We start from the raw sequence: 27970 nt of genomic DNA on the forward strand, positions 1-27970 counted from the left end.
CTGCCGCTGCCGCGCCGCCGCCGCCGCCGCTGCGCATCATCATGCGCAGAATAATAAAAAAAGCCGACCGGAGATCTTCATCGTTTACGGTGCAAATAACACTCTGAGGTAATTGTATCAGCTTTTATCATCCTGTGTTTAATTATCCATTATCAATATATATATTCATCAAGTAGTACGCATCGTTATACACGTTAGAGATACATATAGTACGTCTTAGTGTACTACATCTCAGAGGTACATATTGTACTTTTTACAGTGCGTCGTATTTTAAAAAGTCTTCATACGTTTTAGTTTGTTAAATGTTAAAGTTATTAAATGAACGAGATGAAGACAGGAGAAAGTAGAAGTACGAGTTATTTTCTACCACTGATGTTTGTTTTTTATGCAAAATACATGAAACAAAATAAAGAACAAAGACATTTACATTGTTTGTGGTGGTTTGTTCATTCGGTGTCACGTCTTCAATACATCCAATGAGACGTTTTTTCTGTTTGTAACCCATAATGAACCCTCTGCTGATCTGCTTTGAGTCACTCATATATCCAGTTATTATTTTATTATGTGTCATAATTCATTTTATTATTATTCAAATGTATTATTTATCTTTTTTAATCAATATTTTAGTTTCTTTTTTTCAACTTAATATTTAGCACTATTTATTTATTAAGAAGAATTAAGATTCATACATTAATATTTAACTTTCCTGAACTACATGTCCCAGAATCCCTTGCGTCCGCACTGACGTCATATTCCCTCGCCCGTGTTCCGCTCGTTCCCTCCTCGCATCGTTGGTGATTTTTCTGCTTTTATCACCGACTCTTCTCTCCGGTAGCAGCCGGTGAACGAGCCCCGCGGTGTCGGTGTGAGCAGCATGGGTCCCGTAGAGGTAAACTATGACGTAATGTTTGTTAAACGGGTTGAACGGGATGTTCGCGGTGAGACGTCTCTTCACGTCTTTGTCCGCCTCAGCAGGAGGACTGACGTTCACACTGCGTCCAGAGTTCTGCTCATTTAGTGTTCACGAGCTAGTTAGTGAAAGTTTAAACACTTTTAAATACACGGGCACGTGGCAGAGACTCTCGTGGTGTTTGAATGTGTTATTGTTAGTGCTGGGCAACGATTACATTATTTAATCTCATTATGTTAAAGTTCATAATGAATCTAAAGTAGTGTGTTGTGCTCTTGTATGTTAAAGTGCTGCTCTATGAACTAAAGGTCAACAACATTTGGTGTAAACACGTTAAACTCATCCGGTTGTTGTTAACAGCAGGATTCTCTTCACACAGCAGCAGTTCTATCTCTTCACTCTCTGTGCTCAGTGTGTGACGTCATGTGAAACCTTCACTGCTGTGAACATGAACAACACGTTTCATCACAATGTGTGTGTTGTGTGTTCTCCTCTTCATCACTATGATGCTGTAACTCAGAGGTGATGAAGGTCACCCAGCGATGTCCAGTAGTCTCAGTGAGAGCAGCAGCTGGTGCTCGTTGTGACGCGTCGCTGTTGTCGTCTCTCCTTTAACACAACTCGTGTGTTCTTCTGGTGACGGTGCGTCTTGAGGCTCATACGTGACGTCATTGGTTGATTCTAAAGGTGCGTTCACACCAAACGAGACGTGAACGCGCCTTGAGGACGTTCCTCAGACCGACGTCTTCACAACACCAACCTGCAGTGTGTCTCCACTTCTCTGTAGCACCAGTTAGCTTGTCTCTGTAGCATCAGTTAGCTTGTCTCTGTAGCATCTGTTAGCTTGTCTCTGTAGCATCTGTTAGCTTGTCTCTGTAGCATCTGTTAGCTTGTCTCTGTAGCATCTGTTAGCTTGTCTCTGTAGCATCAGTTAGCTTGTCTCTGTAGCATCAGTTAGCTTGTCTCTGTAGCATCAGTTAGCTTGTCTCTGTAGCATCAGTTAGCTTGTCTCTGTAGCATCTGTTAGCTTGTCCCTGTAGCATCAGTTAGCTTGTCTCTGTAGCATCTGTTAGCTTGTCTCTGTAGCATCAGTTAGCTTGTCTCTGTAGCATCAGTTAGCTTGTCTCTGTAGCATCTGTTAGCTTGTCTCTGTAGCATCTGTTAGCTTGTCTCTGTAGCATCTGTTAGCTTGTCTTTAGTTTCTCTAAACTTCTCTCACGCGCTGCATCAACGTAGTCTGAAGACTTCCTCTACCGCTGCCCGTGAGCAAGGCACTCTCAAAATAAAAAATATAAAAAAATGCGTTAATGCGATAATAACACGTGAAGTTGTCCAGCACTAGTTACAATAAGTCAGATTGTAACGTTAATGAATCTCTTTGTCGCTTCTCAGCAGGAGGAGCTTTAAGGGTTCAGATGAATTAGTGTTTACTCCACACTAATGATTTCATGATAATAAATATATACGCGCTGAGGTCAGCACACTGACTCACTCAACACGGTAGTGATCATTATTGTAGTTTTATTAGTAGTATTAATCTAGTTTAATTGTTAGTAAAGCATTAATACGGTGTGTTATTCAGAGGATAGACAGAACAGACCCGTTCATATATAATAATTATAATAACGCTGTCGTCCTGCAGCTCCTCCACATGTCCGTCTTCTCGCAGAGTTTTTCTCCCTGCGGTCGATTTCTAGCAGCTGGAAACAACTACGGAGAGATCGCTGTGTTCAGGTCAGACACACACATCCACACACAGCTCTGCTATATGAACACTAATGCTAACACTAATGCTAACATCAATGCTCGTTGTGTTGCAGCCTCTCTGCAGCGCTGAGTCCAGACGCCACTGCTCTGAGTCAGAAACCTGTTCTCACCTTCACAGGTGAGTTAACGTCACATGATTTCTGTTTAGCTCTGCTGTGGTTGAGTTCTCTAATATCCTACGCTCTCCTCCAGCCCATGAAGGCCCCGTGTTCTCCCTCCTCTCCACTGACTGTCACCTCCTCAGCGCAGGAAACGGAGAAATAAGCTGCTGGAGCTGGAGCGAGCTCATCAAGAAGGTGACTGTCTCTTTAAGTCCAGACAGGTGGTCCACAGGAGCACGCAGGAACACGCCCGAACACGCGCAGGAACATGCAGGAACACACGCAGGAACATGCAGGAACATGCCCAAACACACGCAGGAACATGCCCAAACACACGCAGGAACATGCCCGAACACACGCAGGAACATGCCCAAACACACGCAGGAACATGCCCAAACACACGCAGGAACATGCCCAAACACACGCAGGAACATGCCCGAACACACGCAGGAACATGCCCAAACACACGCAGGAACATGCCCAAACACACGCAGGAACATGCCCAAACACACGCAGGAACATGCAGGAACACGCCCGAAAACGCCCAAACATGCAGGAACACGCCCGAACACACGGAACACGCCTGAACACACTCAGGAACATGCCTGAACACGCCCGAACACACGCAGGAACATGCAGGAACACACCCGAACATGCAGGAACACACCCGAACATGCAGGAACACACCTGAACACACGCAGGAACACGCCCGAACACACGCAGGAACATGCAGGAACACACGCAGGAACATGCAGGAACATGCCCAAACACACGCAGGAACATGCCCGAACACACGCAGGAACATGCCCGAACACACGCAGGAACATGCCCAAACACACGCAGGAACATGCCCGAACACACGCAGGAACATGCAGGAACACGCCCGAACACGCCCAAACATGCAGGAACACGCCCGAACACACGGAACACGCCTGAACACACTCAGGAACATGCCTGAACACGCCCGAACACACGCAGGAACATGCAGGAACACACCCGAACATGCAGGAACACACCCGAACATGCAGGAACACACCTGAACACACGCAGGAACACGCCCGAACACACGCAGGAACATGCAGGAACACACGCAGGAACATGCAGGAACACACGCAGGAACATGCCCGAACACACGCAGGAACATGCAGGAACACGCCCGAACACGCCCAAACATGCAGGAACACGCCCGAACACACGGAGGAACACGCCTGAACACACGCAGGAACATGCCTGAACACGCCCGAACACACGCAGGAACATGCAGGAACACACGCAGGAACACACGCAGGAACACACCCGAACATGCAGGAACACGCCCGAACACACGCAGGAACACGCCCGAACACACAGGAACACGCCCGAACACACAGGAACACACCTGAACACACGCAGGAACACGCCTGAACATGCAGGAACACGCCTGAACACACGCCTGAACATGCAGGAACACGCCTGAACATGCAGGAACACGCCTGAACACACGCCTGAACATGCAGGAACACGCCCGAACACGCCCGAACATGCAGGAACACGCCCGAACACGCCTGAACACACGCCTGAACATGCAGGAACACGCCCGAACACGCCTGAACACACGCCTGAACATGCAGGAACACGCCCGAACACGCCCGAACATGCAGGAACACGCCCGAACATGCAGGAACACGCCCGAACATGCAGGAACACGCCCGAACACGCCTGAACATGCAGGAACACGCCCGAACATGCAGGAACACGCCCGAACACGCAGGAACACACGCCTGAACATGCAGGAACACGCAGGAACTGGACCCTTTGGTGGAGGAACGTTCTTTAACAGGTTGAGTCAAGTTGATCTTTTTCACACGATAATAAATGTTTTCTTTAAACTTTGTCTCCTCAGAATGTCAAACCTCTGTGGACCAAGAGACCGAACTACAAGTGAGTCTATTGATCCTAATTTTATATGTTAAATATATTATACAGTACTGTTAATTATATGATAATTATATAGAATACTGTATTCAATATTATATTACATGTAGTCCTGATGAGGTCCTGGTTGTGTCTCCTCAGATCCAGTCTGGAGATCCCAGAGATCAACGCCATGGCCCTCAACAGCAGAGTGAGCACACACGCACACACGCACACGCACACGCACACACTAAGTTTGCCCACTGACAAAGAACTGAACGGTCTATAATTGTAACGGTTTAACTGACAGAATATAAAACATATAATCCCATCATATAGAAGTTACACATTGGTTTGTATTGGATTGTGTGAAATCAGTATTTGATCGGGACCGTCACTCAGCTCCTCTCACCAGCCGTCTCACTGATCTCCCATCATGCAACAGAACTTCCTCAAACTCAACTGCAATAAATCTGAAACACTCATCACCGGCTCCGCCCTTCTCTCTCATTGATGCTCCACCGTCACCCCCTCCACCCAGGTCCGCAACCTCGGTGTCCTCCTCGACCCCCCTCTCCTTCCTACCCCACGCCAACCACATCACCAAAGCCGCCTTCTTTCAGCTCAGGAACATCGCACGCCTCCGGCCCTCCCCGTCCTCGGCCCTCATAACCTCCAGACTGGACTCCTGCAGCAGCACCTCTCTGGCTCTCCCAACAAAGTCCTCAACAAACAAACTGGAATGGGTTACAAGAAAACCGGCGAGCAGCTTGGTGAGAAGGAGACAACTGCTGGTGCAATTATTAATGAATGAAACACAGAATGAGCATCAGTCGCCCTCGGTCTCCTAGTGTATCGTTGATCGTGAGGGATCAGCCCAGAACCACACGGGAGGAACCGGTTACTGATCTCAACACAGCTGGGACCACAGTCACCAAGGAACCCACTAACGCACTACGCCGTGATGGATTCAGATCCTGCAGCGCTCGCAGGGTCCCCCTGCTCCAGAAGGCCTCATGTACAGACAAAGAACACCTGAATGACTCAAAGGAGGCTCGGGAGGAGCTGATGTGGTCAGATGACACCAAAATCTAAATCTTTGGCATCAACTCGACAGGACAGTGAAAAGCACAACAACGACCCAAAACATACGGCCAAAGCAGCGGCTCAAGAAGAAGCACATGAAGGTCTGTGGAGTCTCCAGACCTTCACCCTGAGGGTCTGTGGAGTCTCCAGACCTTCACCCTGAGGGTCTGTGGAGTCTCCAGACCTTCACCCTGAGGGTCTGTGGAGTCTCCAGACCTTCACCCTGAGGGTCTGTGGAGTCTCCAGACCTTCACCCTGAGGGTCTGTGGAGGGAGCCGAAGCCTCGAGTTGCCAAGCGACAGCCTCGAAACCTTCAGGATTTAAAGAGTGGACCAAACCCTCCTGAGAGGTGCAAAGAACCGTGACCTCCACCGAGTACTGAGTCATGTTTTGGTCAAATCCTTATTTCACACCATCAAAGTAAATCAATGTGTAACTTTTATATTCTGTCCGTTAGAATAAACGTTACATTATAGAGCGTAATGACGTCCTCCACTGTGTGTTAATGTGACACCAAGCACTAAAACCAGCACCTGGTACCCGTACGATGAAGACCACTGACTCTTCCTCTCTCAGGACAACAGTCTGGTCTTCGGCGGAGGAGACAACAACGTCCATGTCCTGGACCTGGAGCACGGAGTCTTCAAGGTGAGTCGGGTTCACCTGGAGGTCCATGGGGAGTCCTGGACCTGGACCTGAACCTGAACCTGTGTCTGTCTCCAGTCCGTCCTGCAGGGTCACTCTGACTACGTCCACTGTGTGAGCGTCAGAGACCGGGAGGCTGAGATCCTGTCGGGGGGGGAGGACGGCGCCGTGAGGGTGTGGGGTGAGGCGGCCATGTTGGTCTCAGGCTGTAGTTTATTATCATCATGAATGTAGTTTTATTATCATCATTCATTTTAATCCAGATGTTTTGTGGTCCAGACAGCAGGACCAGTCAGTGTGTTCACTGCATCGAGGTCCACAAGTACGAGGTGACGTCTTTATGATTCATCTTCATCCTTCTCCCTTTACCTCCTATCTCCTATCTCCTTCCTCCTCTCCTCGGAGCTCGAGGTAACGGTCCAGGTGACTGAGTGTAACCGTGTCGTTCTCACGTGTTTTTCAGAGTTGTGCTCGTCCTCAGTACGGTAAATGGATCAGCTGTCTGACCACCGACTCTGACTGGATGGTGAGAAACACGACACACACTGAACGTTGCTGATCAGCTGATCGTTGCTGATCTATGACCACTTCCTGTTCCAGCTGTGCGGAGGAGGTCCGTCTCTGTCCTTGTGGCATCTGCGCTCTCTGTCTCCGACCTCCGTGTTCCCTCTGACCGGCTGCCAGAGACAGACCACCTTCTACCAGGACATGGTGAGACACCCGTCTGCCTGCCTACCCGTCTGCCTGACCCGGCGTTCATACTAACCTCCTCTTCCTCAGATCCTGGCTGTGGGCGAAGGCCCGGCCGTGTCCCACTGTCTGCTGGGCGGAGAGGTCAAAGCTCAGATCCCGTGTACGCCTCAGAGCCTCAACACGCTGCAGCTCAACACCAACAGCACCGAGCACAGAGTGAGTCCCTGAACGCACCGCCGGCACCACCCAGAGTCATGATGATGATGATGATGATGATGATGATGATGATGATGATGATGATGCTCTTCCTGTTCAGGTGCTGACGGTGGGAGGCAGCAGCGATCACATCGACGTGTTCACTAACCTGTCCTACAGGACCTTCTCCCTCAGCTTCTGACTGAACGTTTGCATCATTTATTCTGAACGATAATAAAAGATTTGTTTTTATACAAACTGTTATTATTTATAACAAAGTGAATGAAACGGATTTATGCACCTTTAAAAAGTTGAACTGAAAAGTTTTTTTATTTTATTATGATAGCAAAAAAATACATTTATATTTTCACTTTAAGAAGCAACGTTAGAGTTTTCTTTACACCAGCGCTCCTCTGTGGTACAAAACGGAAAGTACGTCTCAAACAGAAAGTCATTCTAAAACAAGCCGTGTGTTGCATTCAGGAGCAGGATATATATCGGGACAGACTGTCAGGCTTTCCCCCTTCAGTTTATATACAAGCTGCTAAAATCTGCTCTCTGGCTTTACCCAGAATGCATCAGGAGTAATGTCCGCCTGAATACGTCCTCACCTGATGGGGCCTTCAGGGACTAAGGTGAGCGTGGGGAAAAGCTGCTTGTCATTTATGACCAGGTTCAACAAGTTGACGGGTGGAGTCACTGACGGGTGTTGTTGTTGTTGACGGGTGTTGTTGTTGTTGTTGACGGGTGGGGTCCAGTGGTGGGCGGGGCTTCAGGCGGCTGACAGACAGGCCTGGCGGACGCTCTGGGCCCAGGTGTTGAGCAGCTCCGTCACCGAGTGTTTGTCAGGAAGCTGCAGCAGTTTGGACGTCATGTTCCTGTGGACCGTCTGCAGGAAGCCGTTCGCACCTGGTGGAGCAGACGGGTCATGTGATCGTCACCGGGTCATGTGACCAACAAACATTCATTAGTAACGGACTTCCTGCCAGTGAACCGGTTTGATAAAACACTCCGGACAATCTAGAGAAGTTCACCACGTGGTTCTGGTTTCTGGTTCTTAATCTCAAGTGTTTGATGAAGGTGGTCTCACCGTACTGGTCCCCGTCATCGGCCCAGTATGGACTCTGGTCTGGATAATCAGCAGGAACACTGAGCTGTAGAGGAGGAACACTGGGAAGGTTCTTATCATCTGAGAACAAACAGAACCGGATCAGAACATCCTGATGGTATCAGAGTCTTCACTGTTCTAGTGGTCTACCGTGTGTTCTGGTTGTAGTGGTCTACCGTGTGTTCTGGTTCTAGTGGTCTATCGTGTGTCCTGGTTCTAGTGGTCTACCGTGTGTTCTGGTTCTAGTGGTCTATCGTGTGTCCTGGTTCTAGTGGTCTACCGTGTGTTCTGGTTCTAGTGGTCTATCGTGTGTCCTGGTTCTAGTGGTCTACCGTGTGTTCTGGTTCTAGTGGTCTATCGTGTGTCCTGGTTCTAGTGGTCTACCGTGTGTTCTGGTTCTAGTGGTCTATCGTGTGTTCTGGTTCTAGTGGTCTATCGTGTGTTCTGGTTCTAGTGGTCTACCGTGTGTCCTGGTTCTAGTGGTCTACCGTGTGTTCTGGTTCTAGTGGTCTATCGTGTGTCCTGGTTCTAGTGGTCTATCGTGTGTCCTGGTTCTAGTGGTCTACCGTGTGTTCTGGTTCTAGTGGTCTACCGTGTGTTCTGGTTCTAGTGGTCTACCGTGTGTTCTGGTTCTAGTGGTCTATCGTGTGTTCTGGTTCTAGTGGTCTATCGTGTGTTCTGGTTCTAGTGGTCTATCGTGTGTTCTGGTTCTAGTGGTCTACCGTGTGTTCTGGTTCTAGTGGTCTATCGTGTGTTCTGGTTCTAGTGGTCTATCGTGGTTCTAGTGGTCTATCGTGTGTCCTGGTTCTAGTGGTCTATCGTGTGTCCTGGTTCTAGTGGTCTATCGTGTGTCCTGGTTCTAGTGGTCTATCGTGTGATCTGGTTCTAGCGGTCTATCCTGGTTCTAGTGGTCTATCGTGTGTTCTGGTTCTAGTGGTCTATCCTGGTTCTAGTGGTCTATCCTGGTTCTAGTGGTCTATCGTGTGATCTGGTTCTAGCGGTCTATCCTGGTTCTAGTGGTCTATCGTGTGTTCTGGTTCTAGTGGTCTATCGTGTGTCCTGGTTCTAGTGGTCTATCGTGTGATCTGGTTCTAGCGGTCTATCCTGGTTCTAGTGGTCTATCCTGGTTCTAGTGGTCTATCGTGTGTTCTGGTTCTAGTGGTCTATCCTGGTTCTAGTGGTCTACCGTGTGTTCTGGTTCTAGTGGTCTATCGTGTGTTCTGGTTCTAGTGGTCTACCGTGTGATCTGGTTCTAGTGGTCTACCGTGTGTCCTGGTTCTAGTGGTCTATCGTGTGTTCTGGTTCTAGTGGTCTACCATGTGATCTGGTTCTAGTGGTCTATCGTGTGTTCTGGTTCTAGTGGTCTATCGTGTGTTCTGGTTCTAGTGGTCTACCGTGTGTTCTGGTTCTAGTGGTCTACCGTGTGTTCTGGTTCTAGTGGTCTATCGTGTGTTCTGGTTCTAGTGGTCTACCGTGTGTTCTGGTTCTAGTGGTCTACCGTGTGATCTGGTTCTAGTGGTCTACCGTGTGTTCTGGTTCTAGTGGTCTACCGTGTGTTCTGGTTCTAGTGGTCTACCGTGTGTTCTGGTTCTAGTGGTCTATCGTGTGATCTGGTTCTAGTGGTCTATCGTGTGTTCTGGTTCTAGTGGTCTATCGTGTGTTCTGGTTCTAGTGGTCTACCGTGTGTTCTGGTTCTAGTGGTCTACCGTGTGATCTGGTTCTAGTGGTCTATCGTGTGTTCTGGTTCTAGTGGTCTATCGTGTGTTCTGGTTCTAGTGGTCTATCGTGTGTTCTGGTTCTAGTGGTCTATCGTGTGTTCTGGTTCTAGTGGTCTATCGTGTGATCTGGTTCTAGTGGTCTACCGTGTGATCTGGTTCTAGTGGTCTATCGTGTGTTCTGGTTCTAGTGGTCTATCGTGTGTTCTGGTTCTAGTGGTCTACCGTGTGTTCTGGTTCTAGTGGTCTACCGTGTGATCTGGTTCTAGTGGTCTACCGTGTGTTCTGGTTCTAGTGGTCTACCGTGTGATCTGGTTCTAGTGGTCTATCGTGTGTCCTGGTTCTAGTGGTCTATCGTGTGTCCTGGTTCTAGTGGTCTATCGTGTGATCTGGTTCTAGCGGTCTATCCTGGTTCTATTGGTCTATCGTGTGTTCTGGTTCTAGTGGTCTATCGTGTGTTCTGGTTCTAGTGGTCTATCGTGTGTTCTGGTTCTAGTGGTCTAACGTGTGATCTGGTTCTAGTGGTCTATCGTGTGTTCTGGTTCTAGTGGTCTATCGTGTGTTCTGGTTCTAGTGGTCTAACGTGTGATCTGGTTCTAGTGGTCTAACGTGTGATCTGGTTCTAGTGGTCTATCGTGTGTTCTGGTTCTAGTGGTCTATCGTGTGTTCTGGTTCTAGTGGTCTACTGGTGTGTGTGTGTGTGCTGGTTCTGAAGGTCTACTAGTTCTACTGTGTGCTGGTTCTGGTCTGTACCCAGTTTGCAGACCAGGTGCACGGTGCCGTTGTTGCTGCAGAATGACGGGTCCAGGTTCACGAGGAACTTGACGTCGAGGCGGGCCACCTCTCCCTGCAGGATGTTGGGGATGGTCTGCCGCTCGTCTTCCTCGTGCTTCCTCTTCCTCCCAGAGACGTTGGGCCCCCTGAGAACCAGAACCACAACAGATCACTTCCTGTTTCATGGGCGTGAACCTCTGAGGACACTGAACTCTTTCTGGATCAAAAGCTAATAAACCCAGATCATCTAAAGACCTGGTCCCCTCTGGGTCCTCAGAGGTCGCCTCATACGAGTTTAAATTCTGGTCCATAATATTTAATAGCATCAGGTCTCCTTTTAAAGACTCAGTCCACCAAATAAGACTTATTAAAGAGACCTGGTCCTCATGGGGTCTCTGGAGGTTCTGGACTCACGTGATGGGGGGTCCGTGGATGGCGGTCATGGCGGGGGCGAAGGTCCGGTACAGGGAGTGGTTGAAGACCGGGGACCGGATGTTGGCCATGACGGCGTCCAGCAGCGGCTGACACAGGTACTGCTGCTTGGAGGACACCTGGGGGGGAGGGGGGGTGGGCTGAAAACCGCATGGGGGGCACCGTTACCTCACAACCGGACCGTCACCATAGCAACCTGTGATTTCATCCATCCAGACCTCCCAAACCTCTGATCTGAGCCTCTAATAAACAGCAGTTCACCCCGTTAGAGAGAAAGAGGTTCTCACCACGGCCATGTCGTTCTTCAGCTTCTCCAGAGCGATCTCACACTTCTGGAGCGTCTTCAGGGGACACCTGGACACACGGGACAGAGAGGACACAGAGGACACAGAGGGGTTAGAGGGGACAGAGTGATGTCCTCTTATGGAGTTATTGACGAGGACATGTACCTGGTGTTTGGATCCGTCAGGATGTTCAGAAGACTCTTCATCTTACTCAGGTCCTTCTTCCTGTCTGTCAACACAAACAACTTCATATGAAAGCATTCACCACGTCACGAGAGGATCTCCAGAGACTCACGAGAGGATCTCCAGAGACTCACGAGAGGATCTCCAGAGACTCACGAGAGGATCTCAAGAGACTCACGAGAGGATCTCAAGAGACTCACGAGAGGATCTCCAGAGACTCACGAGAGGATCTCCAGAGACTCACGAGAGGATCTCCAGAGACTCACGAGAGGATCTCCAGAGACTCACGAGAGGATCTCAAGAGACTCACGAGAGGATCTCCAGAGACTCACGAGAGGATCTCCAGAGACTCACGAGAGGATCTCAAGAGACTCACGAGAGGATCTCCAGAGACTCACGAGAGGATCTCCAGAGACTCACGAGAGGATCTCCAGAGACTCACGAGAGGATCTCAAGAGACTTATTGATCAGACGGACCATCAACCAACCAACAATGTCTCCAACGCTCCTCAAACAAATGTTCAGATTGGTCCAATGACTCAAGTGATTAATCAATTATCAAAACAGCTGCTGATTCATTTTCTGTGAATCAACTAATTGATTAATGGATTCATTGGTTAATGGATTCATTGGTTAATGGATTCATTGGTTAATGGATTCATTGGTTAATGGATTCATTGGTTAATGGATTCATTGATGAATGGATTCATTGGTTAATGGATTCATTGATGAATGGATTCATTGATGAATGGATGATGGGTTTGAGCTCTGACCTTCGTTCTTGTCGATCTTGTTGATCATCCTGCGCAGAGGTTCTATGTATTTAGAGAGCTGTTTGAGTTTCTCCATGTACTGCTGGTCCTCTAGAGACGTGGGTCCAGCTGGACTCATTACTGAGCCAGGGTTACCTGTAGGACAGGAGGAGACAGGGAGGAGACAAGAGAGGACAGGAGGGGGCAGGAAGGAGACAAGAGAGGACAGGAAGGAGACAAGAGGGGGCAGGAAGGAGACAAGAGAGGACAGGAAGGAGACAAGAGAGGACAGGGAGGAGACAAGAGAGGACAGGGAGGAGACAAGAGAGGACAGGAAGGAGATGAGGACAGGAGGGGGCAGGAAGGAGACGAGAGAGGACAGGAAGGGGCAGGAAGGAGACAAGAGAGGACAGGAAGGAGACAAAAGTGGACAGGAGGGGGCAGGAAGGAGACGAGAGAGGACAGGAAGGAGACAAAAGTGGACAGGAGGGGGCAGGAAGGAGACAAGCGAGGACAGGAAGGAGATGAGGACAGGAGGGGGCAGGAAGGAGACAAGAGAGGACAGGAAGGAGATGAGGACAGGAGGGGGCAGGATGGAAGAGGGAGACATTGAAAAGTGTCATTACCAACATTTAAGGTAATGTCAGAAGTCCGTCATTAGAACAAAAAGAAGTTTGTAAATAAATAGAACAGATTCCATCAAATCTCTCCCTAAAGATTAAATTCAGAGCGACGGGTTCATTAAAATAGCTGACGGAGGTAAAACACATCATAAACTAAGAGATGATTCTTCATGTTCCATGTTCCAGTTGATCCGTTATCTCGTCATCAGTACTCAGATGGACCAACAGACCTGAGCTCTGTGAACCTGGTGAACCTGGAGAACCTGGAGAACCGGTTTGTGTACCTGGAGTGTTGAGCGGTCCAGGTGAGGGGACTCCATAGTTGAGGGGGGTCCGGGCGTTGGCGGGGCTGTGTGAGGGCTGAGGGGACGGGCTGGGCTGGAAACCTCCTGGTGACGGAGTGGGACCGGAGCTGGAGACGGGAAGCACGTTAGAAACCAGCATGGTACATCACCATGGCAACGGGTAAACAAAAGGCAGAACCTTTAAATCAGGTCAGGAGGTCTTAGTGAGAGCCCCTGTGGACACCTCGTACCTGGCCGAGTTGGGCTGTGAGGTGGGGGGTTGAGGTGACGGCTGAGGAGGGGGAGGCATCGACAGCGGCGTTTGCACCTGCCCAGGTGAGGGCGATGACATCATTTGATGCTGCTGTGCCTGCGGAGGAAAGTGATTGGGCAAGAAGAAAAGGTTTGTCAGTGACCAGAGAACTCATGTCAGGCCAATTTTTATTATTGACGATTATTGTTAAGACGACCAACCGCTAAGACGACCCGACCTGACCCTTTAAGACGACCTGACCTGACCCAACTGCTAAGACAACCCATTGTTAAGATGACCCATTGTTAAGACGACCCATTGTTAAGACGACCCATTGTTAAGACGACCCAAATACTCATACTGGGGATAAATACCTGCTGTGTTAGCGATTGTCCTGACGCTGCAGCGGCAGCAGCAGCGGCTGCTGCAGCGGCAGCAGCTGCCGCTGCAGCAGCAGTGTTTTGAGGAGGGATGGAGGGGTTCAGGGCTCGAGGCATCCGGGGTGGAATCTGCATCCCAGGACGGACCAACTTCAGAGGACACACAACAGGACAAGTGAGCAGACAGACATACACATATTTGTCTTTCTACACTTGTGAGGACCCCGATAGCCACTAACCATCACAAACCCAACCCTCACCCAGATGCCCCAAGACCTCTCCGATGGTGAGTCTGATGTATAAATGTAGCAGGAGGTAGTAGGATCATGAAGCAGTGAACTCCGTAGTGACGTCGCTGTTCTTCTATATCAGGGGTCACTAATTGGCGGACCGCGGTCCGGACCCAGGACCTAAAACCGATTTAGGACGGAGCGCTTCTATTTTAACCGGCGCAGCTTTTCCAGCATTTACGGCACCGACCAATGCGTTGTAAATCACGTCACGTGATGCAGTTTAGCCAATCAAATATGAGTATCCTGACAAGTTTCCTGACTCGAGTTAGATGTTCACACACCGTGACACACGGGCTGAGACGAGGACATAGTAAGAAGACCAGGAGGAAAGTTACACAAAAAGTGAATTCACAAGACTTCCTCCAAAGTCTTTAACCAAGAACGGACAGACTCGTATCGGTGAATTCTGACCACGGGCAGTTTAAAAACAGTACGTCTCACATGGAGCCAACGTACCAGCTCACATCTGACATGAAGACGCTAAGAAAATAAACCTAAGAGCCCAAAATGATCAGAATCTAACACATTCATTCACCGTTCAACAATGAACAGAGAGACTAGAGCTGGTTTAATAACCACACAGTCCATGCTCACTGGTTTCTCTTGTTAGAAGAGAAGAATAGAATAATGTGTTTTTTGATGACATCACTTCAACCTGAATGAATGAATTTAAAGCTGCAGAACAATTCAATGAAATTAAAATGAATTACTTCATTTTAAGATGCATAAGATTATTCTTTAATGCAGACATTTTACTTGAAGTGAGAACTTTATTTTATGTATGTCTATGTATTATTTATAATCATCCAGTTAAATTAGAAAACTGAGAATAATAATTGTTAAAATATATTATTTCTTTATTTGATTTGACAGTTGTTGACACAGAGATGCTACTACTACTAGACTTCTTGAATATATATATATAGATATATATATATAGATATATATATATAGAGCACTATTTAGTGCAAGTTAGATGTTATTGTAATGTTCTGGACCTCTTGTCCTTGAATACCTGTTGTATCTAGCGGGAGAGGAACTGTATGTTTCCGTGTGAACATGTAGAGTCCTGTTAGACGGTTACAGCCAGTGGGCCACGGCGCCTCATACTCTGACGTCAGAAGACTAAAACTCTGTTTCCCCGTCGACACTGAAAGCAGAGTTCTGAACGTCATCACCTGGAGCTCCTCCTGGATCTAAAGTTTGACAATCAGCCGGAGCCTCCTTTCCAGCACCCTGGATTCAACTTTTTGGGGAGGATGAGCAGTGTGATACCTCGATAATCGGTGCACACAAAATGTGAACCACCACCCCGGTCTTTCCTCTCTACAGGCACTGTCCCGGACCTCCATGCGACACCGAAGAGCCAAGACAACCCAACAGTGTCCAGAGCTTTCAGCATCTCAGGGCTAATCTCATGCACCCCTGGCATGGATGGGTCTCCCCCCCAAGTCTTCAAACTCTGCTTCCTCCACGGAGGATGTGTTGGTTGTGTTCAGGAGTTCCTCAAAGTGTTCTTTCCACCACTCGGCAATATCCCCAGTAAGGGTTTGCCGTTCCCTGCTGATCACAGCAGCCTGAGCCGAGTCCTGCTTTCCCTTTCTGGGTTCTCCAACGGTTCGTCAGAACTTCCTTGAGGCCCAATGAAAGTCCTTCTCCACACTCTCCCCAAACTCCTCCCACACCTGGGTTTTTGGTTTGGCAACCCCCCACAGCTGCAGCCCTTGTGACCAACTGGTTGGTACCCGTCTGCATTTGCTAAAGACCCCCGAGCCAGCCGAGCCCGAAAGGCCTCCTCCTTCAGCTTGAGAACCTGTGAACATGGTCCACGTGGTGATACAAATGAGGGAAGACAGGGAGGGATGTCGAAGCTCTAGACCTTTAGGATCTCGTTGAGTTTTAAACCCCTCAGTGGGTCCTTATGACACATAAAGCACCTGGCTGCAGTCTCACCTGTCCAGGTCCAGCGGCGGCGGCGGCTGCAGCAGCTGCGTTATGCTGCGCCTGAGCTGCGGCTTGCTGGGCCTGCTGCTGCTGCTGCAAGGCTGCACGGGCCTGCTTTCACACACAAACACAAGGCAAAGCATGCAAGCAGAGGCAGGGTTTGGGGTTTAAGCAAGACTACTGGAACCCTGGTTTATCAGCTGCAGTGAGTAACGAGTGAATGATTATAATAAGCAGCATAGAAGAATAGTCGCTCTGACTCAGTCTCACCTGGAAGGCCTGGATCTTGAGCTGGTGCTGCTGCTGACTGAGCGAGTTGATGGGGACGTGCTGAGCAGACGTCATTTGTCCGGCAAGAGACGGAGGCGCCATGCCAGGCTGCTGCTGCTGAGGGTGTGGAGGCATCTGACCCGGCTGAGGCTGAGCCTGGACCTGCTGCTGCTGCTGCTGAACCATGTGCTGGATGGATTGGGCCTGGGCCTGAGCTTGGGCTTGAGCCTGAGCCTGAGCCTGGGCCTGTGCTTGGGCTTGGGCTTGAGCCTGTGCTTGGGCTTGGGCCTGGGCCTGTGCTTGGGCTTGGGCTTGAGCCTGAGCGTGCTGCTGCTGGAGTTGCAGCTGCACCATCTGCTGCTGCTGCTGCTGCTGAATCCTGGTCTGGTGCATCTGCACACAGTATGTGAAGCAAAGGTGTCAGGAGATACAAAACTAGTACCAACTTAACAGTGAAGCTAAGATGATGTGAAGATAATCACACGTTAAGATGTTCAGCACCCATTGAGGTGTCACCGTGTAATGCTTCATACCTGGTTCTGCTGCTGCTGGTTCTGGGCCTGCTGCTGCTGCTGCTGCTGGTTCTGGTGCTGTTGCTGAAGTTGCTGGTTCTGGTGGTGCTGCTGTTGTTGTTGCTGCTGCATCTGCTGCACCCTCAGCTGCTGCTGCTGCACCTGGAACTGCTGCTGGATGGCGTTCTGCTGCTGCTGCTGCTGCTGCTGCTGCTGCATGGCGTTCTGCTGCTGGGCCTGCTGGGCCTGCTGGAACTGCTGGAACTGGATGGACTGCTGCTGCTGTTGCTGCGCCTGCACCAGCTGCTGCATCGGCATCTGCCCCGGACCCCCTACTGCAGAGGGAGCGAAAGGGAGATGAAGGACAAGACCCGGTCCACAGCTAAGAACCAGTGTGAGGACAGGTCTGGAGTCTCAAACACAACGTGCAAAGCGGAGACCGAAAGGTAAGAACAGTTTAGAGGCTTGCAGCCGACCACCACGACAAGGAAACACACTCACTGGCTTGTGGGTTTCCAGCCACCCCTGCCATGGCATGCTGGCCTATCTGCATCTGCCCCATGGCCCCCATGCCACCCACTGGAGCACCCGTGGGCCGGGGCCCCATGCCAATGACGCCGGGGCCCCCTCCGACCCCGGTCAGGTTAGTCAGGGCATTCATGGGATCTAACGGAAAGGTAGACAACAGATCATGTTACGCAGCTCCGACATGCACGGCAGAAACCGTGAACACCGCGAGTCTGCTAGCGACAGAACCAGCAGAGGACAGAACCAGCAGAGAAAAACCACTAGAGAAAGAGACCCGGACCCAGACAGAGACTAAGTCCACTCACCTGGTCCTCCGAGAGTCTTCTTGTCTGTCAATGAGAAACAAGTTACGAGTCAGAACCGCAGTCTGATTCCTCTGTGACACCAAGAACTCTATTAGTGCGTTAAAACCCTCTGAACCCCAACACCACACCGTTCATCACCGGAGGAGGGGAGGAGGAGGAGGAGGAGGAGGAGGAGGAGGAGGAGGAGGAGGAGGAGGAAGAGGAGAGGAGAGAGAAGAGGAGGAGGAGGAAGAGGAAGAGGAGAGGAGAGGAGGAGAGAGAAGAAGAAGAGGAGGAGGAGGAGGAGGAGGAGGAGGAGGAGGAGGAGGAGGAGGAGGAGGAGGAGAGAAGAGGGGAGGAGGAGGAGGAGAGGGAGGAGGGGAGGAGGAGGAGGAAGAGGAGGAGGGGAGGAGGAGAGAGGAGGAGGAGGAAGAGGAGAGGAGGAGGAGGAGGAAGAGGAGGAGGAAGAGGAGAGGAGAGAAGAGGGGAGGAGGAGAGGGAGGAGGGGAGGAGGAGGAGGAAGAGGAGGAGGGGAGGAGGAGAGAGGAGGAGAGAGAAGGGGAGGAGGAGGGGAGGCTGAAACATGTCAACAGTTTAATATTTATAAGTAGAAACATTGTAACACTCGTAGACACTTTGAAACATGTTGGATATTTAGATTGTATTGTTTTCCAATTTTTGTAAAATAAATGATCAAAGAAATGAAACTTGTTTTCTTCTTTTTAATGATGATGTCACCATAAGTGTGTTTCTGCACTAAAGACAGTCCAGCACACGCTGAGGTGTGATACTCACGGATGTCTCTGAAGTGAATGATCAGCCTCGCCACCAGAGACAGGTACTCCTCCTGAGGAGAACGACATCCGTTACGACACGTTAACACCACGGGGAACAGATCTGCGTCTCCGTGTATCGTCTCGTACTCACTCTGGATTTGGCTTTGACGTAAACGTGGTTCTCCATGTCGTTGCTGGACTTGGTGTGTGCGGTTCCTGCCTTCCTCATCGCCTCTTCACTGAGAGAACACACGATCAACACGCTGACCAACACTTCAGCACAGTCACGAGGTTATAGATATATATACAATATATATTATATATATATATTTTAGGGGTGCAACGGATCACAACCTCACGGTTCGGATCATTTGTCGGATCAGTAAAGAAAAGGGGAGGAGTCAAATATAACTGCTTTCCATTTATTAAAGAACTTCAAGAACACTTAAAGCAAATAACTTTGGTAAAGTCTCACATGAAAACAAATATATTGAAGATGTCCAATTTGAAACAAATAACATATATATATATATATATATATATATATATATATATATATATATATATATATATATATAAAAAACTCATTTGTGTTAAGTTTCAGTGCACCATGAGGTCTGTTGAGACCCTCTTCAGAGCAGACCGGAGCTTCCACTGTTCACACTGAACTGAACTGTGAGGCAGCAACTTGGGTCGATGTTTACTTCCTGTCAGGTTAGTCATTCAAATACACAACAATGTTTACATCACTGTGACACGTCTACAACTTTAAACATTGTTGAAGAAGATGAGAATCTCTCCATCGTCTGTGGAGAGGGTCCACCTCTCTGTGCTGATGTTACTGTGGAGCCTTCTAGCTTCACTCTGCTGCTTCTGTCAGCACCTGCACCAGGTGTGTGTCTGTGTGACTCTCTCAGAGGGGGCGTGTCTACAGCACCTGTCTGTGTGACTCTCTCAGAGGGGGCGTGTCTACAGCGCCTGTCTGTGACTCTCACAGAGGGGGCGTGTCTACAGCACCTGTCTGTGACTCTCAGAGGGGGCGTGTCTACAGCACCTGTCTGTGACTCTCAGAGGGGGCGTGTCTACAGCACCTGTCTGTGTGACTCTCTCAGAGGGGGCGTGTCTACAGCACCTGTCTGTGACTCTCAGAGGGGGCGTGTCTACAGCACCTGTCTGTGACTCTCAGAGGGGGCGTGTCTACAGCACATGTCTGTGACTCTCAGAGGGGGCGTGTCTACAGCACCGGACTATGACTCTCCGCAGTGATGCAGTGAGCGGTCACAGTCACGTAGCTCTTCGTTGCCCTGCAGCACTTTAACCAGATTTAGAAACCCTTTGTTTTCCACAATGTCCTCATGTCTGCAGCGATACAGACCTGAGTAGATGCTGTGATAGCTTCAGCCCGGTCTGTTTGTTAAATGCCGCGATGACACCTTGTCGTCGTGGCTTGTCTCCCGTTGCTGACACACGTGTGGACGTGTCCGATGTATTGCCGTTGTCGTGTGTCTTTCTCTTTAAACGACGCCTACACACCGTAACGGTTTTGTCCATCCCGTCATTAGAAGTTACAGGGAAGACAAAATGCTCCTAAACTTGAGACTTTAATGACGTTGGAGCTTCTGCAGCTCCTCTGCTCTCCGTGACGTCACCGTTAAAGGCTCCTAACCGGCTCCGTTCACTGAACTCACTGCTGTTTATATCTGCTCACTGACGCTCTGCAGCGATGTTCAGACACGTGTTACTGAAAAAGCAACAGCAGCAGCAACACTTTATTACACACTGTGATGATCTGCGGTTCACAAGTGATCCGAACCGACCACCAGTATATATACATTAGTGCTGGGCAAGTTAACGCGTTATTATCGCGCTAACGCATTCACTCATTGATGACACAAATGAATGTGACATAAACAGTATTGCATCAACGGAGACTTCAGCAGACTACATTGATGCAGCGCGTGGGAGAAGTTTAGAGAAACTAAAGCAACACAAGCTAACAGATGCTACAGAGACAAGCTAACAGATGCTACAGAGACGAGCTAACAGATGCTACAGAGACGAGCTAACAGATGCTACAGAGACAAGCTAACAGATGCTACAGAGACAAGCTAACTGATGCTACAGAGACAAGCTAACAGATGCTACAGAGACAAGCTAACAGATGCTACAGAGACAAGCTAACAGATGCTACAGAGACAAGCTAACAGATGCTACAGAGACAAGCTAACTGATGCTACAGAGACAAGCTAACTGGTGCTACAGAGAAGTGGAGACACACTGCAGGTTGGTGTTGTGAAGACGTCGGTCTGAGGAACGTCCTCAAGGCGCGTTCACGTCTCGTTTGGTGTGAACGCACCTTTAGGATCAACCAATGACGTCACGTATGAGCCTCAAGACGCACCGTCACCAGAAGAACACACGAGTTGTGTTAAAGGAGAGACGACAACAGCGACGCGTCACAACGAGCACCAGCTGCTGCTCTCACTGAGACTACTGGACATCGCTGGGTGACCTTCATCACCTCTGAGTTACAGCATCATAGTGATGAAGAGGAGAACACACAACACACACATTGTGATGAAACGTGTTGTTCATGTTCACAGCAGTGAAGGTTTCACATGACGTCACACACTGAGCACAGAGAGTGAAGAGATAGAACTGCTGCTGTGTGAAGAGAATCCTGCTGTTAACAACAACCGGATGAGTTTAACGTGTTTACACCAAATGTTGTGTAATATATAATAAGTATTAACAGTTTTTAAATCCTTAGAATTAATTTTCCTTCATGCATCTTTCTTTGTTCTCGTGTTATTTTACTGGATATTAATAATATATTCAGTTAATAAACACTGCTATTGATGGAGGGAGTTGATTCCTAAACACATATCAGTTATTAGCTTCTAAAATGTGTTTCTTTAAGACTTCTCTGATAGTAATATAAGGATATATATATATATATATATATATATACACACACACACGTGTTCATCATATGTATATAAAGAAATATCACGTAGTATGTTTGACGTCATGAGAAACATCAACTCATCTGTAACATAAAGAGTTAAACTCTGAATGAACTAACTTATCGTTAGCAGCTAACATGCTAATAATAAAACACAGTTATAACGATTACTTTATTAATAATGTTTACGCTGAATTATCAAGTGGACTCGAATCTTGGACGCGAACGTTCTCCGGGTTTGTAGACTTGTGTTCAGTTCGTCTTTTTGACGAGTTTGTTTTCATTTAACGGTTTTATAAAGCACGGGTTGGATGTGACGTGCTTTCCTGTGGAGCTAACGTTAGCTTAGCTCCTTAGGCTAACGTTAGCCTAGCTCAGCTCCTTGAGCTAACTCATCAGAAACAGTTAACAGTGATTTTTTTTTAACCAAAAACAAAACACATGAAAATAATATCTCACATCTGAGCGACGACCTTCTGTCTGAACTGCGGGCTCCTCCAGTCGCTGTCCGGTCCGGGGACCTCCATCACAGGAACAGTTTATTTATTATTTATGAGCTTTTTACTTGAAGAGTTTAATGTTTTCTCTGCTCTTCCTCCTTCCGGTCTGAGCAAAATGGCGGCCACTATGTTTTCTGATAAAACTCGGTACCGCCGCGTGCTGGACGGAAGTAGTACTAATACTAGTACTAGTTCACAGAAACACTGTGAAATACTGGGAGACAGTAAAAGTACGAATACTACGCTGTGAAATACTCTGTTACAATAAAGGTACTACTACCACACTGTGAAAACACTGTGTTACAATAAAAGTACTACTACAGTAAAATAATGAAGTATCTTTACATGATTATTAGCTAAATACTTTTATAAGCTGTCAGTTATGAAGTAATATAGCGCAGTAGTACAGTACTCTGAGTTGTAGTACTGTGAAAAGTACAATATTTACTGCAGATATGTAGTGGAGGAGAAATAAAAAGTAGCATGAAAAGAAAAGACTCAAGTACAAGTACCTCAACTTTGTACTTCAGTATAGTACTTTAGTAAATGTACTCAGTAACTTTCCATCACTGTGGACTGGTCACGTGTCAGCCAATCACAGCGGACTTAAAGAGGAAGTTCATCACATGATGTCATGACATCAGCCTTCTCTTCTCTCAGCTCTGTAGTTCAAATATTAAATATATACAGTATATATATATATATTAAATAAACTTCAAATACCAAAAGTAAAAGTACTCACAGTACAGAATGGCTCACTTCATAATAATATGGAATATTATGTTGTTGTGTTTGTCTCTTTAACGCTGCAGCAGCTGAGGGTGGACTCTGGACTCAGACTGTTCATCAGACTGGACCTGAGCTCACGTCTGGACCTGAAAGGTACACGTTTACATCTTTCAATGATTAAAATGTGTACTTTGCATGTTATTAAGGTGCCACAGTGCAATACAATATGGTAAACAAACGAACAAGAGTCCAGTAAAACAAGTGACGCACTCTTGTTTGTTTGTTTTTATGATTATATTTGGAGGAAAATGTTCACTGTGTGTTGTTTTTGTTTGTTGCAGTGTTTGTCCACAACATCTAGTTAATTCTCTGAGAACAAGGCGATGGGTAACACTGTGGTTTCCGAGGCGGAGGAGGAGAGAATACTGAACGTTTACAGGAAGGAAATACCAGAGGGTCCAGATCTGACCGTCAACAAGAGCATTGTGAAGTTCACCGGTCTTTCTGCTTCAGAAGGTCTGAGACGACACTACGAGACGAGGAAGATGGAGGCAGGCGACTGTGCCGTGGACTGGATCAAGAGTCTGGCGGAGAAGCTGGCCGGCTTAACACTAGCTCCTGAGCTGGCCGGACTCGGAGTGCTGGCCTTCGCCATCTTCATCGACATCGTTTCCTTCAGTCCAGCCGAGGAGAGCACGAAGGACGCTCTGCGAAGCGTGTTCGCCGATGAGAAGGCCTTGGAGGTCTGGGATCAGATCGACGAGTGCCTGAAGAGATGCGTGATGCACCTTCACGACAACAACGAGCTGACCCGCGACATCCGGCGGATCGAGTCCCTGCTGAGCGCCGCCCTCACCAAGCTGAAGAACTCCATGGTGAGGGACGGGCACATGTCGTCCTCGGCTCTGAAGGCCTGGGTGAACGGGGCAGCCGTCCACGTCCAGATGCTGATTCACCTGGTGAGACTCGGAGGGATTCGGACCTGCGACCCCGTAGAGAGTCTCCTTTCAACCTACCAGAGCGACCTGGAGACGCTGTTCACGAAGCACAAAGAGATGATCCGGACAAAGAGCTGGGTGGCCCCACGCCGCCCTCAGAAACCTACACCTCGCTCTATGAGCATCCCACTCCCTCTCCCCATCGAGACATATTACGAGGCTTATTATGATCAAAGCTATGGCAGACAGAAGGTTGAGATCCAGCAGTACTTCAGAGACGTCAGTCAGAACCTGCAGAGGCTGGTCGATCAAAGAGGCTCCTTTAACATCCAATGAGAGCGAGGCTGACGGGTCTGAAGACCAGAAGAACGTGACCGCTAACACCCTGGAGCGTCTCATTCCTACGTGACATCAACGTGTGTTACAATAAAAGTATACTACTGTAAACACATTAAGAATAAGCTTAAACAAATATGCTATATATTTGTAAACACTTCTATATATTCGTAAACACATTTAGTGAAGCTTAAACCATATGCTATGTGCAGTAATCAATAATATGTCTTTAAGTGTAAGTCACAGAGTGAGGCTGCAGAGGCCCCTCGTTATCTAATACCAAACAGGAACCAGGTACTCCCCGGACTGTAACGGTACAAAATAACATCGACTAAGAAGCAGTTAGGCGACCTTGGCATTAGGATGAACTCTCTAAGCACACACACACACACTGACAAGACTCACCGCTGGAGCAGCAATCCGAGTGCCGGTGAGGACGGACGTCCTGTGCACCAATGAGGCTCTCAGAAAGTTTAAACCAAGAGCCGCCTCCACCAATAGTCAACCAATCACAAAATGCACTTAAGGACTATTTCGTTTTGAGTTCTCCTTTGGAGAGCGCCTTCTTCTTTCTGTTACTGATAGTTTGAACTGGGTCCGAGCTCGTATTGATCTGCTGCGTCAGAATACTCCTGTTATGAATAAACACTTTGTTTGATTTTAAGTATTTTGAGTTCAGTCTAGTCTGTGTCCTCTTTCACTAACACTACTCCTCTGAAGAAATACTCAGTTATGGTAAAATAAGTGTCTTTTGTAATGGTAATGTCTGTTATGTAGTATATATTGTACTCAGTATATCGTATTCATGCATAAGTAATGTTGCTCTGAACTCTGCTAGACCGTGTCTCTGTTGTGCAGGAGAAGAAGGTTCCAGGCCTTTATTTGATCAGATGATTTTTCAGTCCTTAGTTCTGTGTGAGGATCCATAGATTGTCTATGAATACAGATGATCACTCCCATCTTGAAGCTAATACTGACTGATTCTGTCTGTCTGTCTGTCAGTGATGATCCCCCCTCCTCCCCCCCATGCTCCTCCTCCTCCTCCTCCTCCACCCTGCTGCCACGCTCCTCTTCCTCATCTCGACTTTGCTTACCTGCTCGCCTCGAACACCTGGGTAAGAAAACACACATACTGTTAGTCTCCCTCGCCTGTTCACAAAGATCACTAACTGTGTTGTATGAGAATGTTCCAGCGCCAAGGCCACCATTCAAATATGGCAGCTTGTATTTCAATTCACAGTTGTATTTATTTACAGCTTAATCTGTCACATTTTATTTTGAAATGTGTGTGTTTACATCATTGTGTCTAACCCTTGTTCACGTGTTTCTGAGAGACGTAGTTTAGTTCCCCTGTAAACAAACAAACAATACAATAAACAAACGCTATTTACAGAATAAAAAGGGATTTTAAAAAAACAATATGATTGGAAAATAAATATATTAAAATAACTTCCGGTTTAATCTGTCACGCTTTATTATGAAACCCTGGTGTTGCTGCTGAATGTCTCAAAAGGAAACCGCTCAACGGGAAACCGCTGTGCCAGAGCTCTCTTCTGATTGGCCGATCACAGACACGCTCACTCTGGCCAATCAGAGAGCAGCTTGGTTCGTATAAACTGGCGGGTTTGACTTGTACTGAGTAATTCTTAAATAATACTCGACGATCGTATATAGAAAGATGTCTGGACGCGGAAAAGGAGCCGGTAAGACCAGAGCGAAGGCGAAGAGCAGGTCCTCCCGGGCCGGGCTTCAGTTCCCCGTCGGCCGTGTCCACAGACACTTGAGGAAGGGTAACTATGCCCACCGTGTCGGTGCCGGAGCTCCGGTGTACCTGGCGGCGGTGCTGGAGTATTTAACCGCTGAGATCCTAGAGCTGGCTGGGAACGCTGCCCGCGACAACAAGAAGACCAGGATCATCCCCCGTCACCTGCAGCTGGCCGTCCGCAACGACGAGGAGCTCAACAAGCTGCTGGGCGGAGTGACCATCGCTCAGGGCGGCGTGCTGCCCAACATCCAGGCGGTGCTGCTGCCCAAGAAAACCGAGAAGGCCGCCAAGAAGTAGACGCCCCCAACCGGCTGATTAACAACACAAAGGCTCTTTTAAGAGCCACACATTTACAACTAAAGAAAGAAATCCTTTACTTAATGATAACTTATCAACCAACAACTCAATGAATGTACAGAATGCCAAACAGTATAAAACATGTAGGAAGGTCATTTGATATATATATATGTATGTGTGTATGTATATATATGTGTATGTATATGTGTGTGTGTGTGTGTGTGTGTGTGTGTATGTATATATATGTATGTATATATATATATATATATATATACACACATGCATGCATGAGGTGCTATTATTGCTAAACTGTGTATAACTATATAGATTAAGTTGATTGTTTTCCTTTGTTTAACAAACTAAACTAGAGGACATGTAAATAAATCTGATCAGGAATAAGAGACGTTACGTTTTTAAAAAGAGGCGGGAAGAAGCTGCTGCGTTGTGGCCCCGCCCACTGGAGTTACCGCCTTCAGTCCTCTCTTACGTCCTCAGATGAGTTTTAAATACAGCGGCTTTAACTGTCCAGCATCAGTTGACCCACAACATCGTGTGAGCTTAATCTGGGGCACAACCAAAGGGAGTGACCAGAAGACAACTGCTGTATGAAAGTAGAGTACGGAGGGTTAGGGGCACTAGAGCTCAATTACATGTCGTCTTTATTAAAAATGTCTGCAGCCATCTCCAGAAAGGCTCTCTGGTGAGGAGATGTTCCATGTGGAGGAAGAGAAAGACGAGGTCCTGACTACAAGTTATTATACTAACTATCAACACCTACGCATCGACTGGAAGAGTCTATCAAGTAAATCTATCTATAAAAAGATCAATGATTTTAAACATGGTGGACTTGTTAAATATAGAGATTTGACAAATGGTGAGTGTGAGGAAGTATTAAACATTGAAGGATAAGAACCTCTCAGCAGACGTCCGGTGGCTCATCACAGTGAACTGACTCGCTGTCAGAGCCACTGTGTCATGGAGCTGCTATGTCACCATGAATAAATGTCCCATGATGCATTGTAACGAGGACGGAACACAACATGACCTGTTGATGGACCGTTACAGAGCAACAGGTCTGGGCCTCACTTCAAGGCCTCGTCTTCAATGTGAACTATAATCTGTGATGTTTGATGAGAAGATGTCCGTCAAACAGAGAACTTCACCAGCTCATCATCAGCATCATGTTTCTAAATATGGAAAACCAGAAGTATAACGGTGATCAAACAGACTGATGGACGGCGACATGGTGGTGAAACAGTCCCTGACCTCAGACCTGTTGATGAGAGCCGGTCCCTCCGGGGCTGCTGTTGGACCTTTGACCCCAGCACACAGCAGCTTTCTGGTTTCTGTCTTTGTGTTTGTGTGTCTGTATACGTGTGATCATTTATGTATTTGTGGAACTGTAGATCTGATATAAATGAAATAAAGTTTTCTAAAAAGGAGAGGAGGAAATGATATCTGGGTCACTGACATAAGGCTTCTGTGATCATGTTGTCTGGAACAATGTGGTGAAACGAGTCCTTAATAGTTAAACAATATTCATTAATATCATGAAAATACTTTGAAAGTGTATAATATCGTTAACACTGTTGAACTTTTGAATAGTTTTTATATAATAGAGCTTTAATATAACATCACGTTTGCAACTTATTTCAAGTTAAACAGTCATCTACTAGGACACGAGCAGCAGCTTGTGTTCTGGCTAACAACTTCATACATTTACATTTTAAACAGAATGAAGACATTTATGATAAA

The 27970-nt window shown here is 47.7% G+C and overlaps 4 protein-coding genes across 7 annotated transcripts; 3 read left to right on the forward strand and 1 right to left on the reverse strand.

Moving 5' to 3' along the window:
• The first annotated feature begins 751 nt into the window (after nt 1-751).
• Nucleotides 752-7543, forward strand: thoc6 (THO complex 6). The gene is made up of 13 exons (XM_079177811.1): nt 752-889; nt 2553-2644; nt 2731-2795; nt 2870-2973; nt 4661-4698; nt 4834-4882; nt 6334-6405; nt 6481-6583; nt 6682-6731; nt 6866-6928; nt 7003-7113; nt 7183-7311; nt 7412-7543. Exons 1-13 carry the CDS (start codon nt 875-877, stop codon nt 7490-7492), a joined length of 972 nt encoding a protein of 323 aa, XP_079033937.1. The 5' UTR covers nt 752-874; the 3' UTR covers nt 7493-7543.
• A 132-nt stretch (nt 7544-7675) lies between these two features.
• Nucleotides 7676-22251, reverse strand: med15 (mediator complex subunit 15). Of its 4 annotated transcripts, none has more exons than XM_079177796.1 (18): nt 22110-22251; nt 18837-18924; nt 18705-18756; nt 17931-17954; nt 17599-17763; nt 17119-17429; nt 16586-16978; nt 16325-16429; nt 14073-14228; nt 13697-13815; nt 13446-13573; nt 12560-12694; nt 11769-11832; nt 11607-11673; nt 11302-11459; nt 10867-11033; nt 8381-8479; nt 7676-8199 (listed from the first exon to the last, which is right to left on the reverse strand). In XM_079177796.1, the coding sequence occupies exons 1-18, from the start codon at nt 22175-22177 to the stop codon at nt 8063-8065; spliced, it is 2436 nt and encodes an 811-aa protein (XP_079033922.1). In that variant the 5' UTR covers nt 22178-22251; the 3' UTR covers nt 7676-8062. The 4 variants fall into 4 exon arrangements, with proteins under 4 accessions (XP_079033922.1, XP_079033921.1, XP_079033920.1 ...); XM_079177795.1 differs by having other exon boundaries at nt 16325-16426; nt 17119-17432; XM_079177794.1 differs by having other exon boundaries at nt 17119-17432.
• A 754-nt stretch (nt 22252-23005) lies between these two features.
• LOC306709602 (uncharacterized protein) lies at nt 23006-24817 on the forward strand. Its single transcript, XM_079177812.1, has 2 exons — nt 23006-23032; nt 23221-24817. The coding sequence occupies exon 2, from the start codon at nt 23263-23265 to the stop codon at nt 24151-24153; it is 891 nt and encodes a 296-aa protein (XP_079033938.1). The 5' UTR covers nt 23006-23032; nt 23221-23262; the 3' UTR covers nt 24154-24817.
• A 1014-nt stretch (nt 24818-25831) lies between these two features.
• On the forward strand, nt 25832-26215 carry LOC306709608 (histone H2A-like; the record flags this gene model as incomplete). Its single annotated transcript, XM_079177819.1, has 1 exon — nt 25832-26215. One exon carries the CDS (start codon nt 25832-25834, stop codon nt 26213-26215), a length of 384 nt encoding a protein of 127 aa, XP_079033945.1.
• Between the last annotated feature and the right edge of the window lie 1755 nt (nt 26216-27970).

The sequence above is a fragment of the Pholis gunnellus genome (assembly GCF_910591455.1).
Source record: "Pholis gunnellus genome assembly, chromosome: 17".
In the NCBI taxonomy this organism is placed as follows: Eukaryota; Metazoa; Chordata; class Actinopteri; order Perciformes; family Pholidae; genus Pholis; species Pholis gunnellus.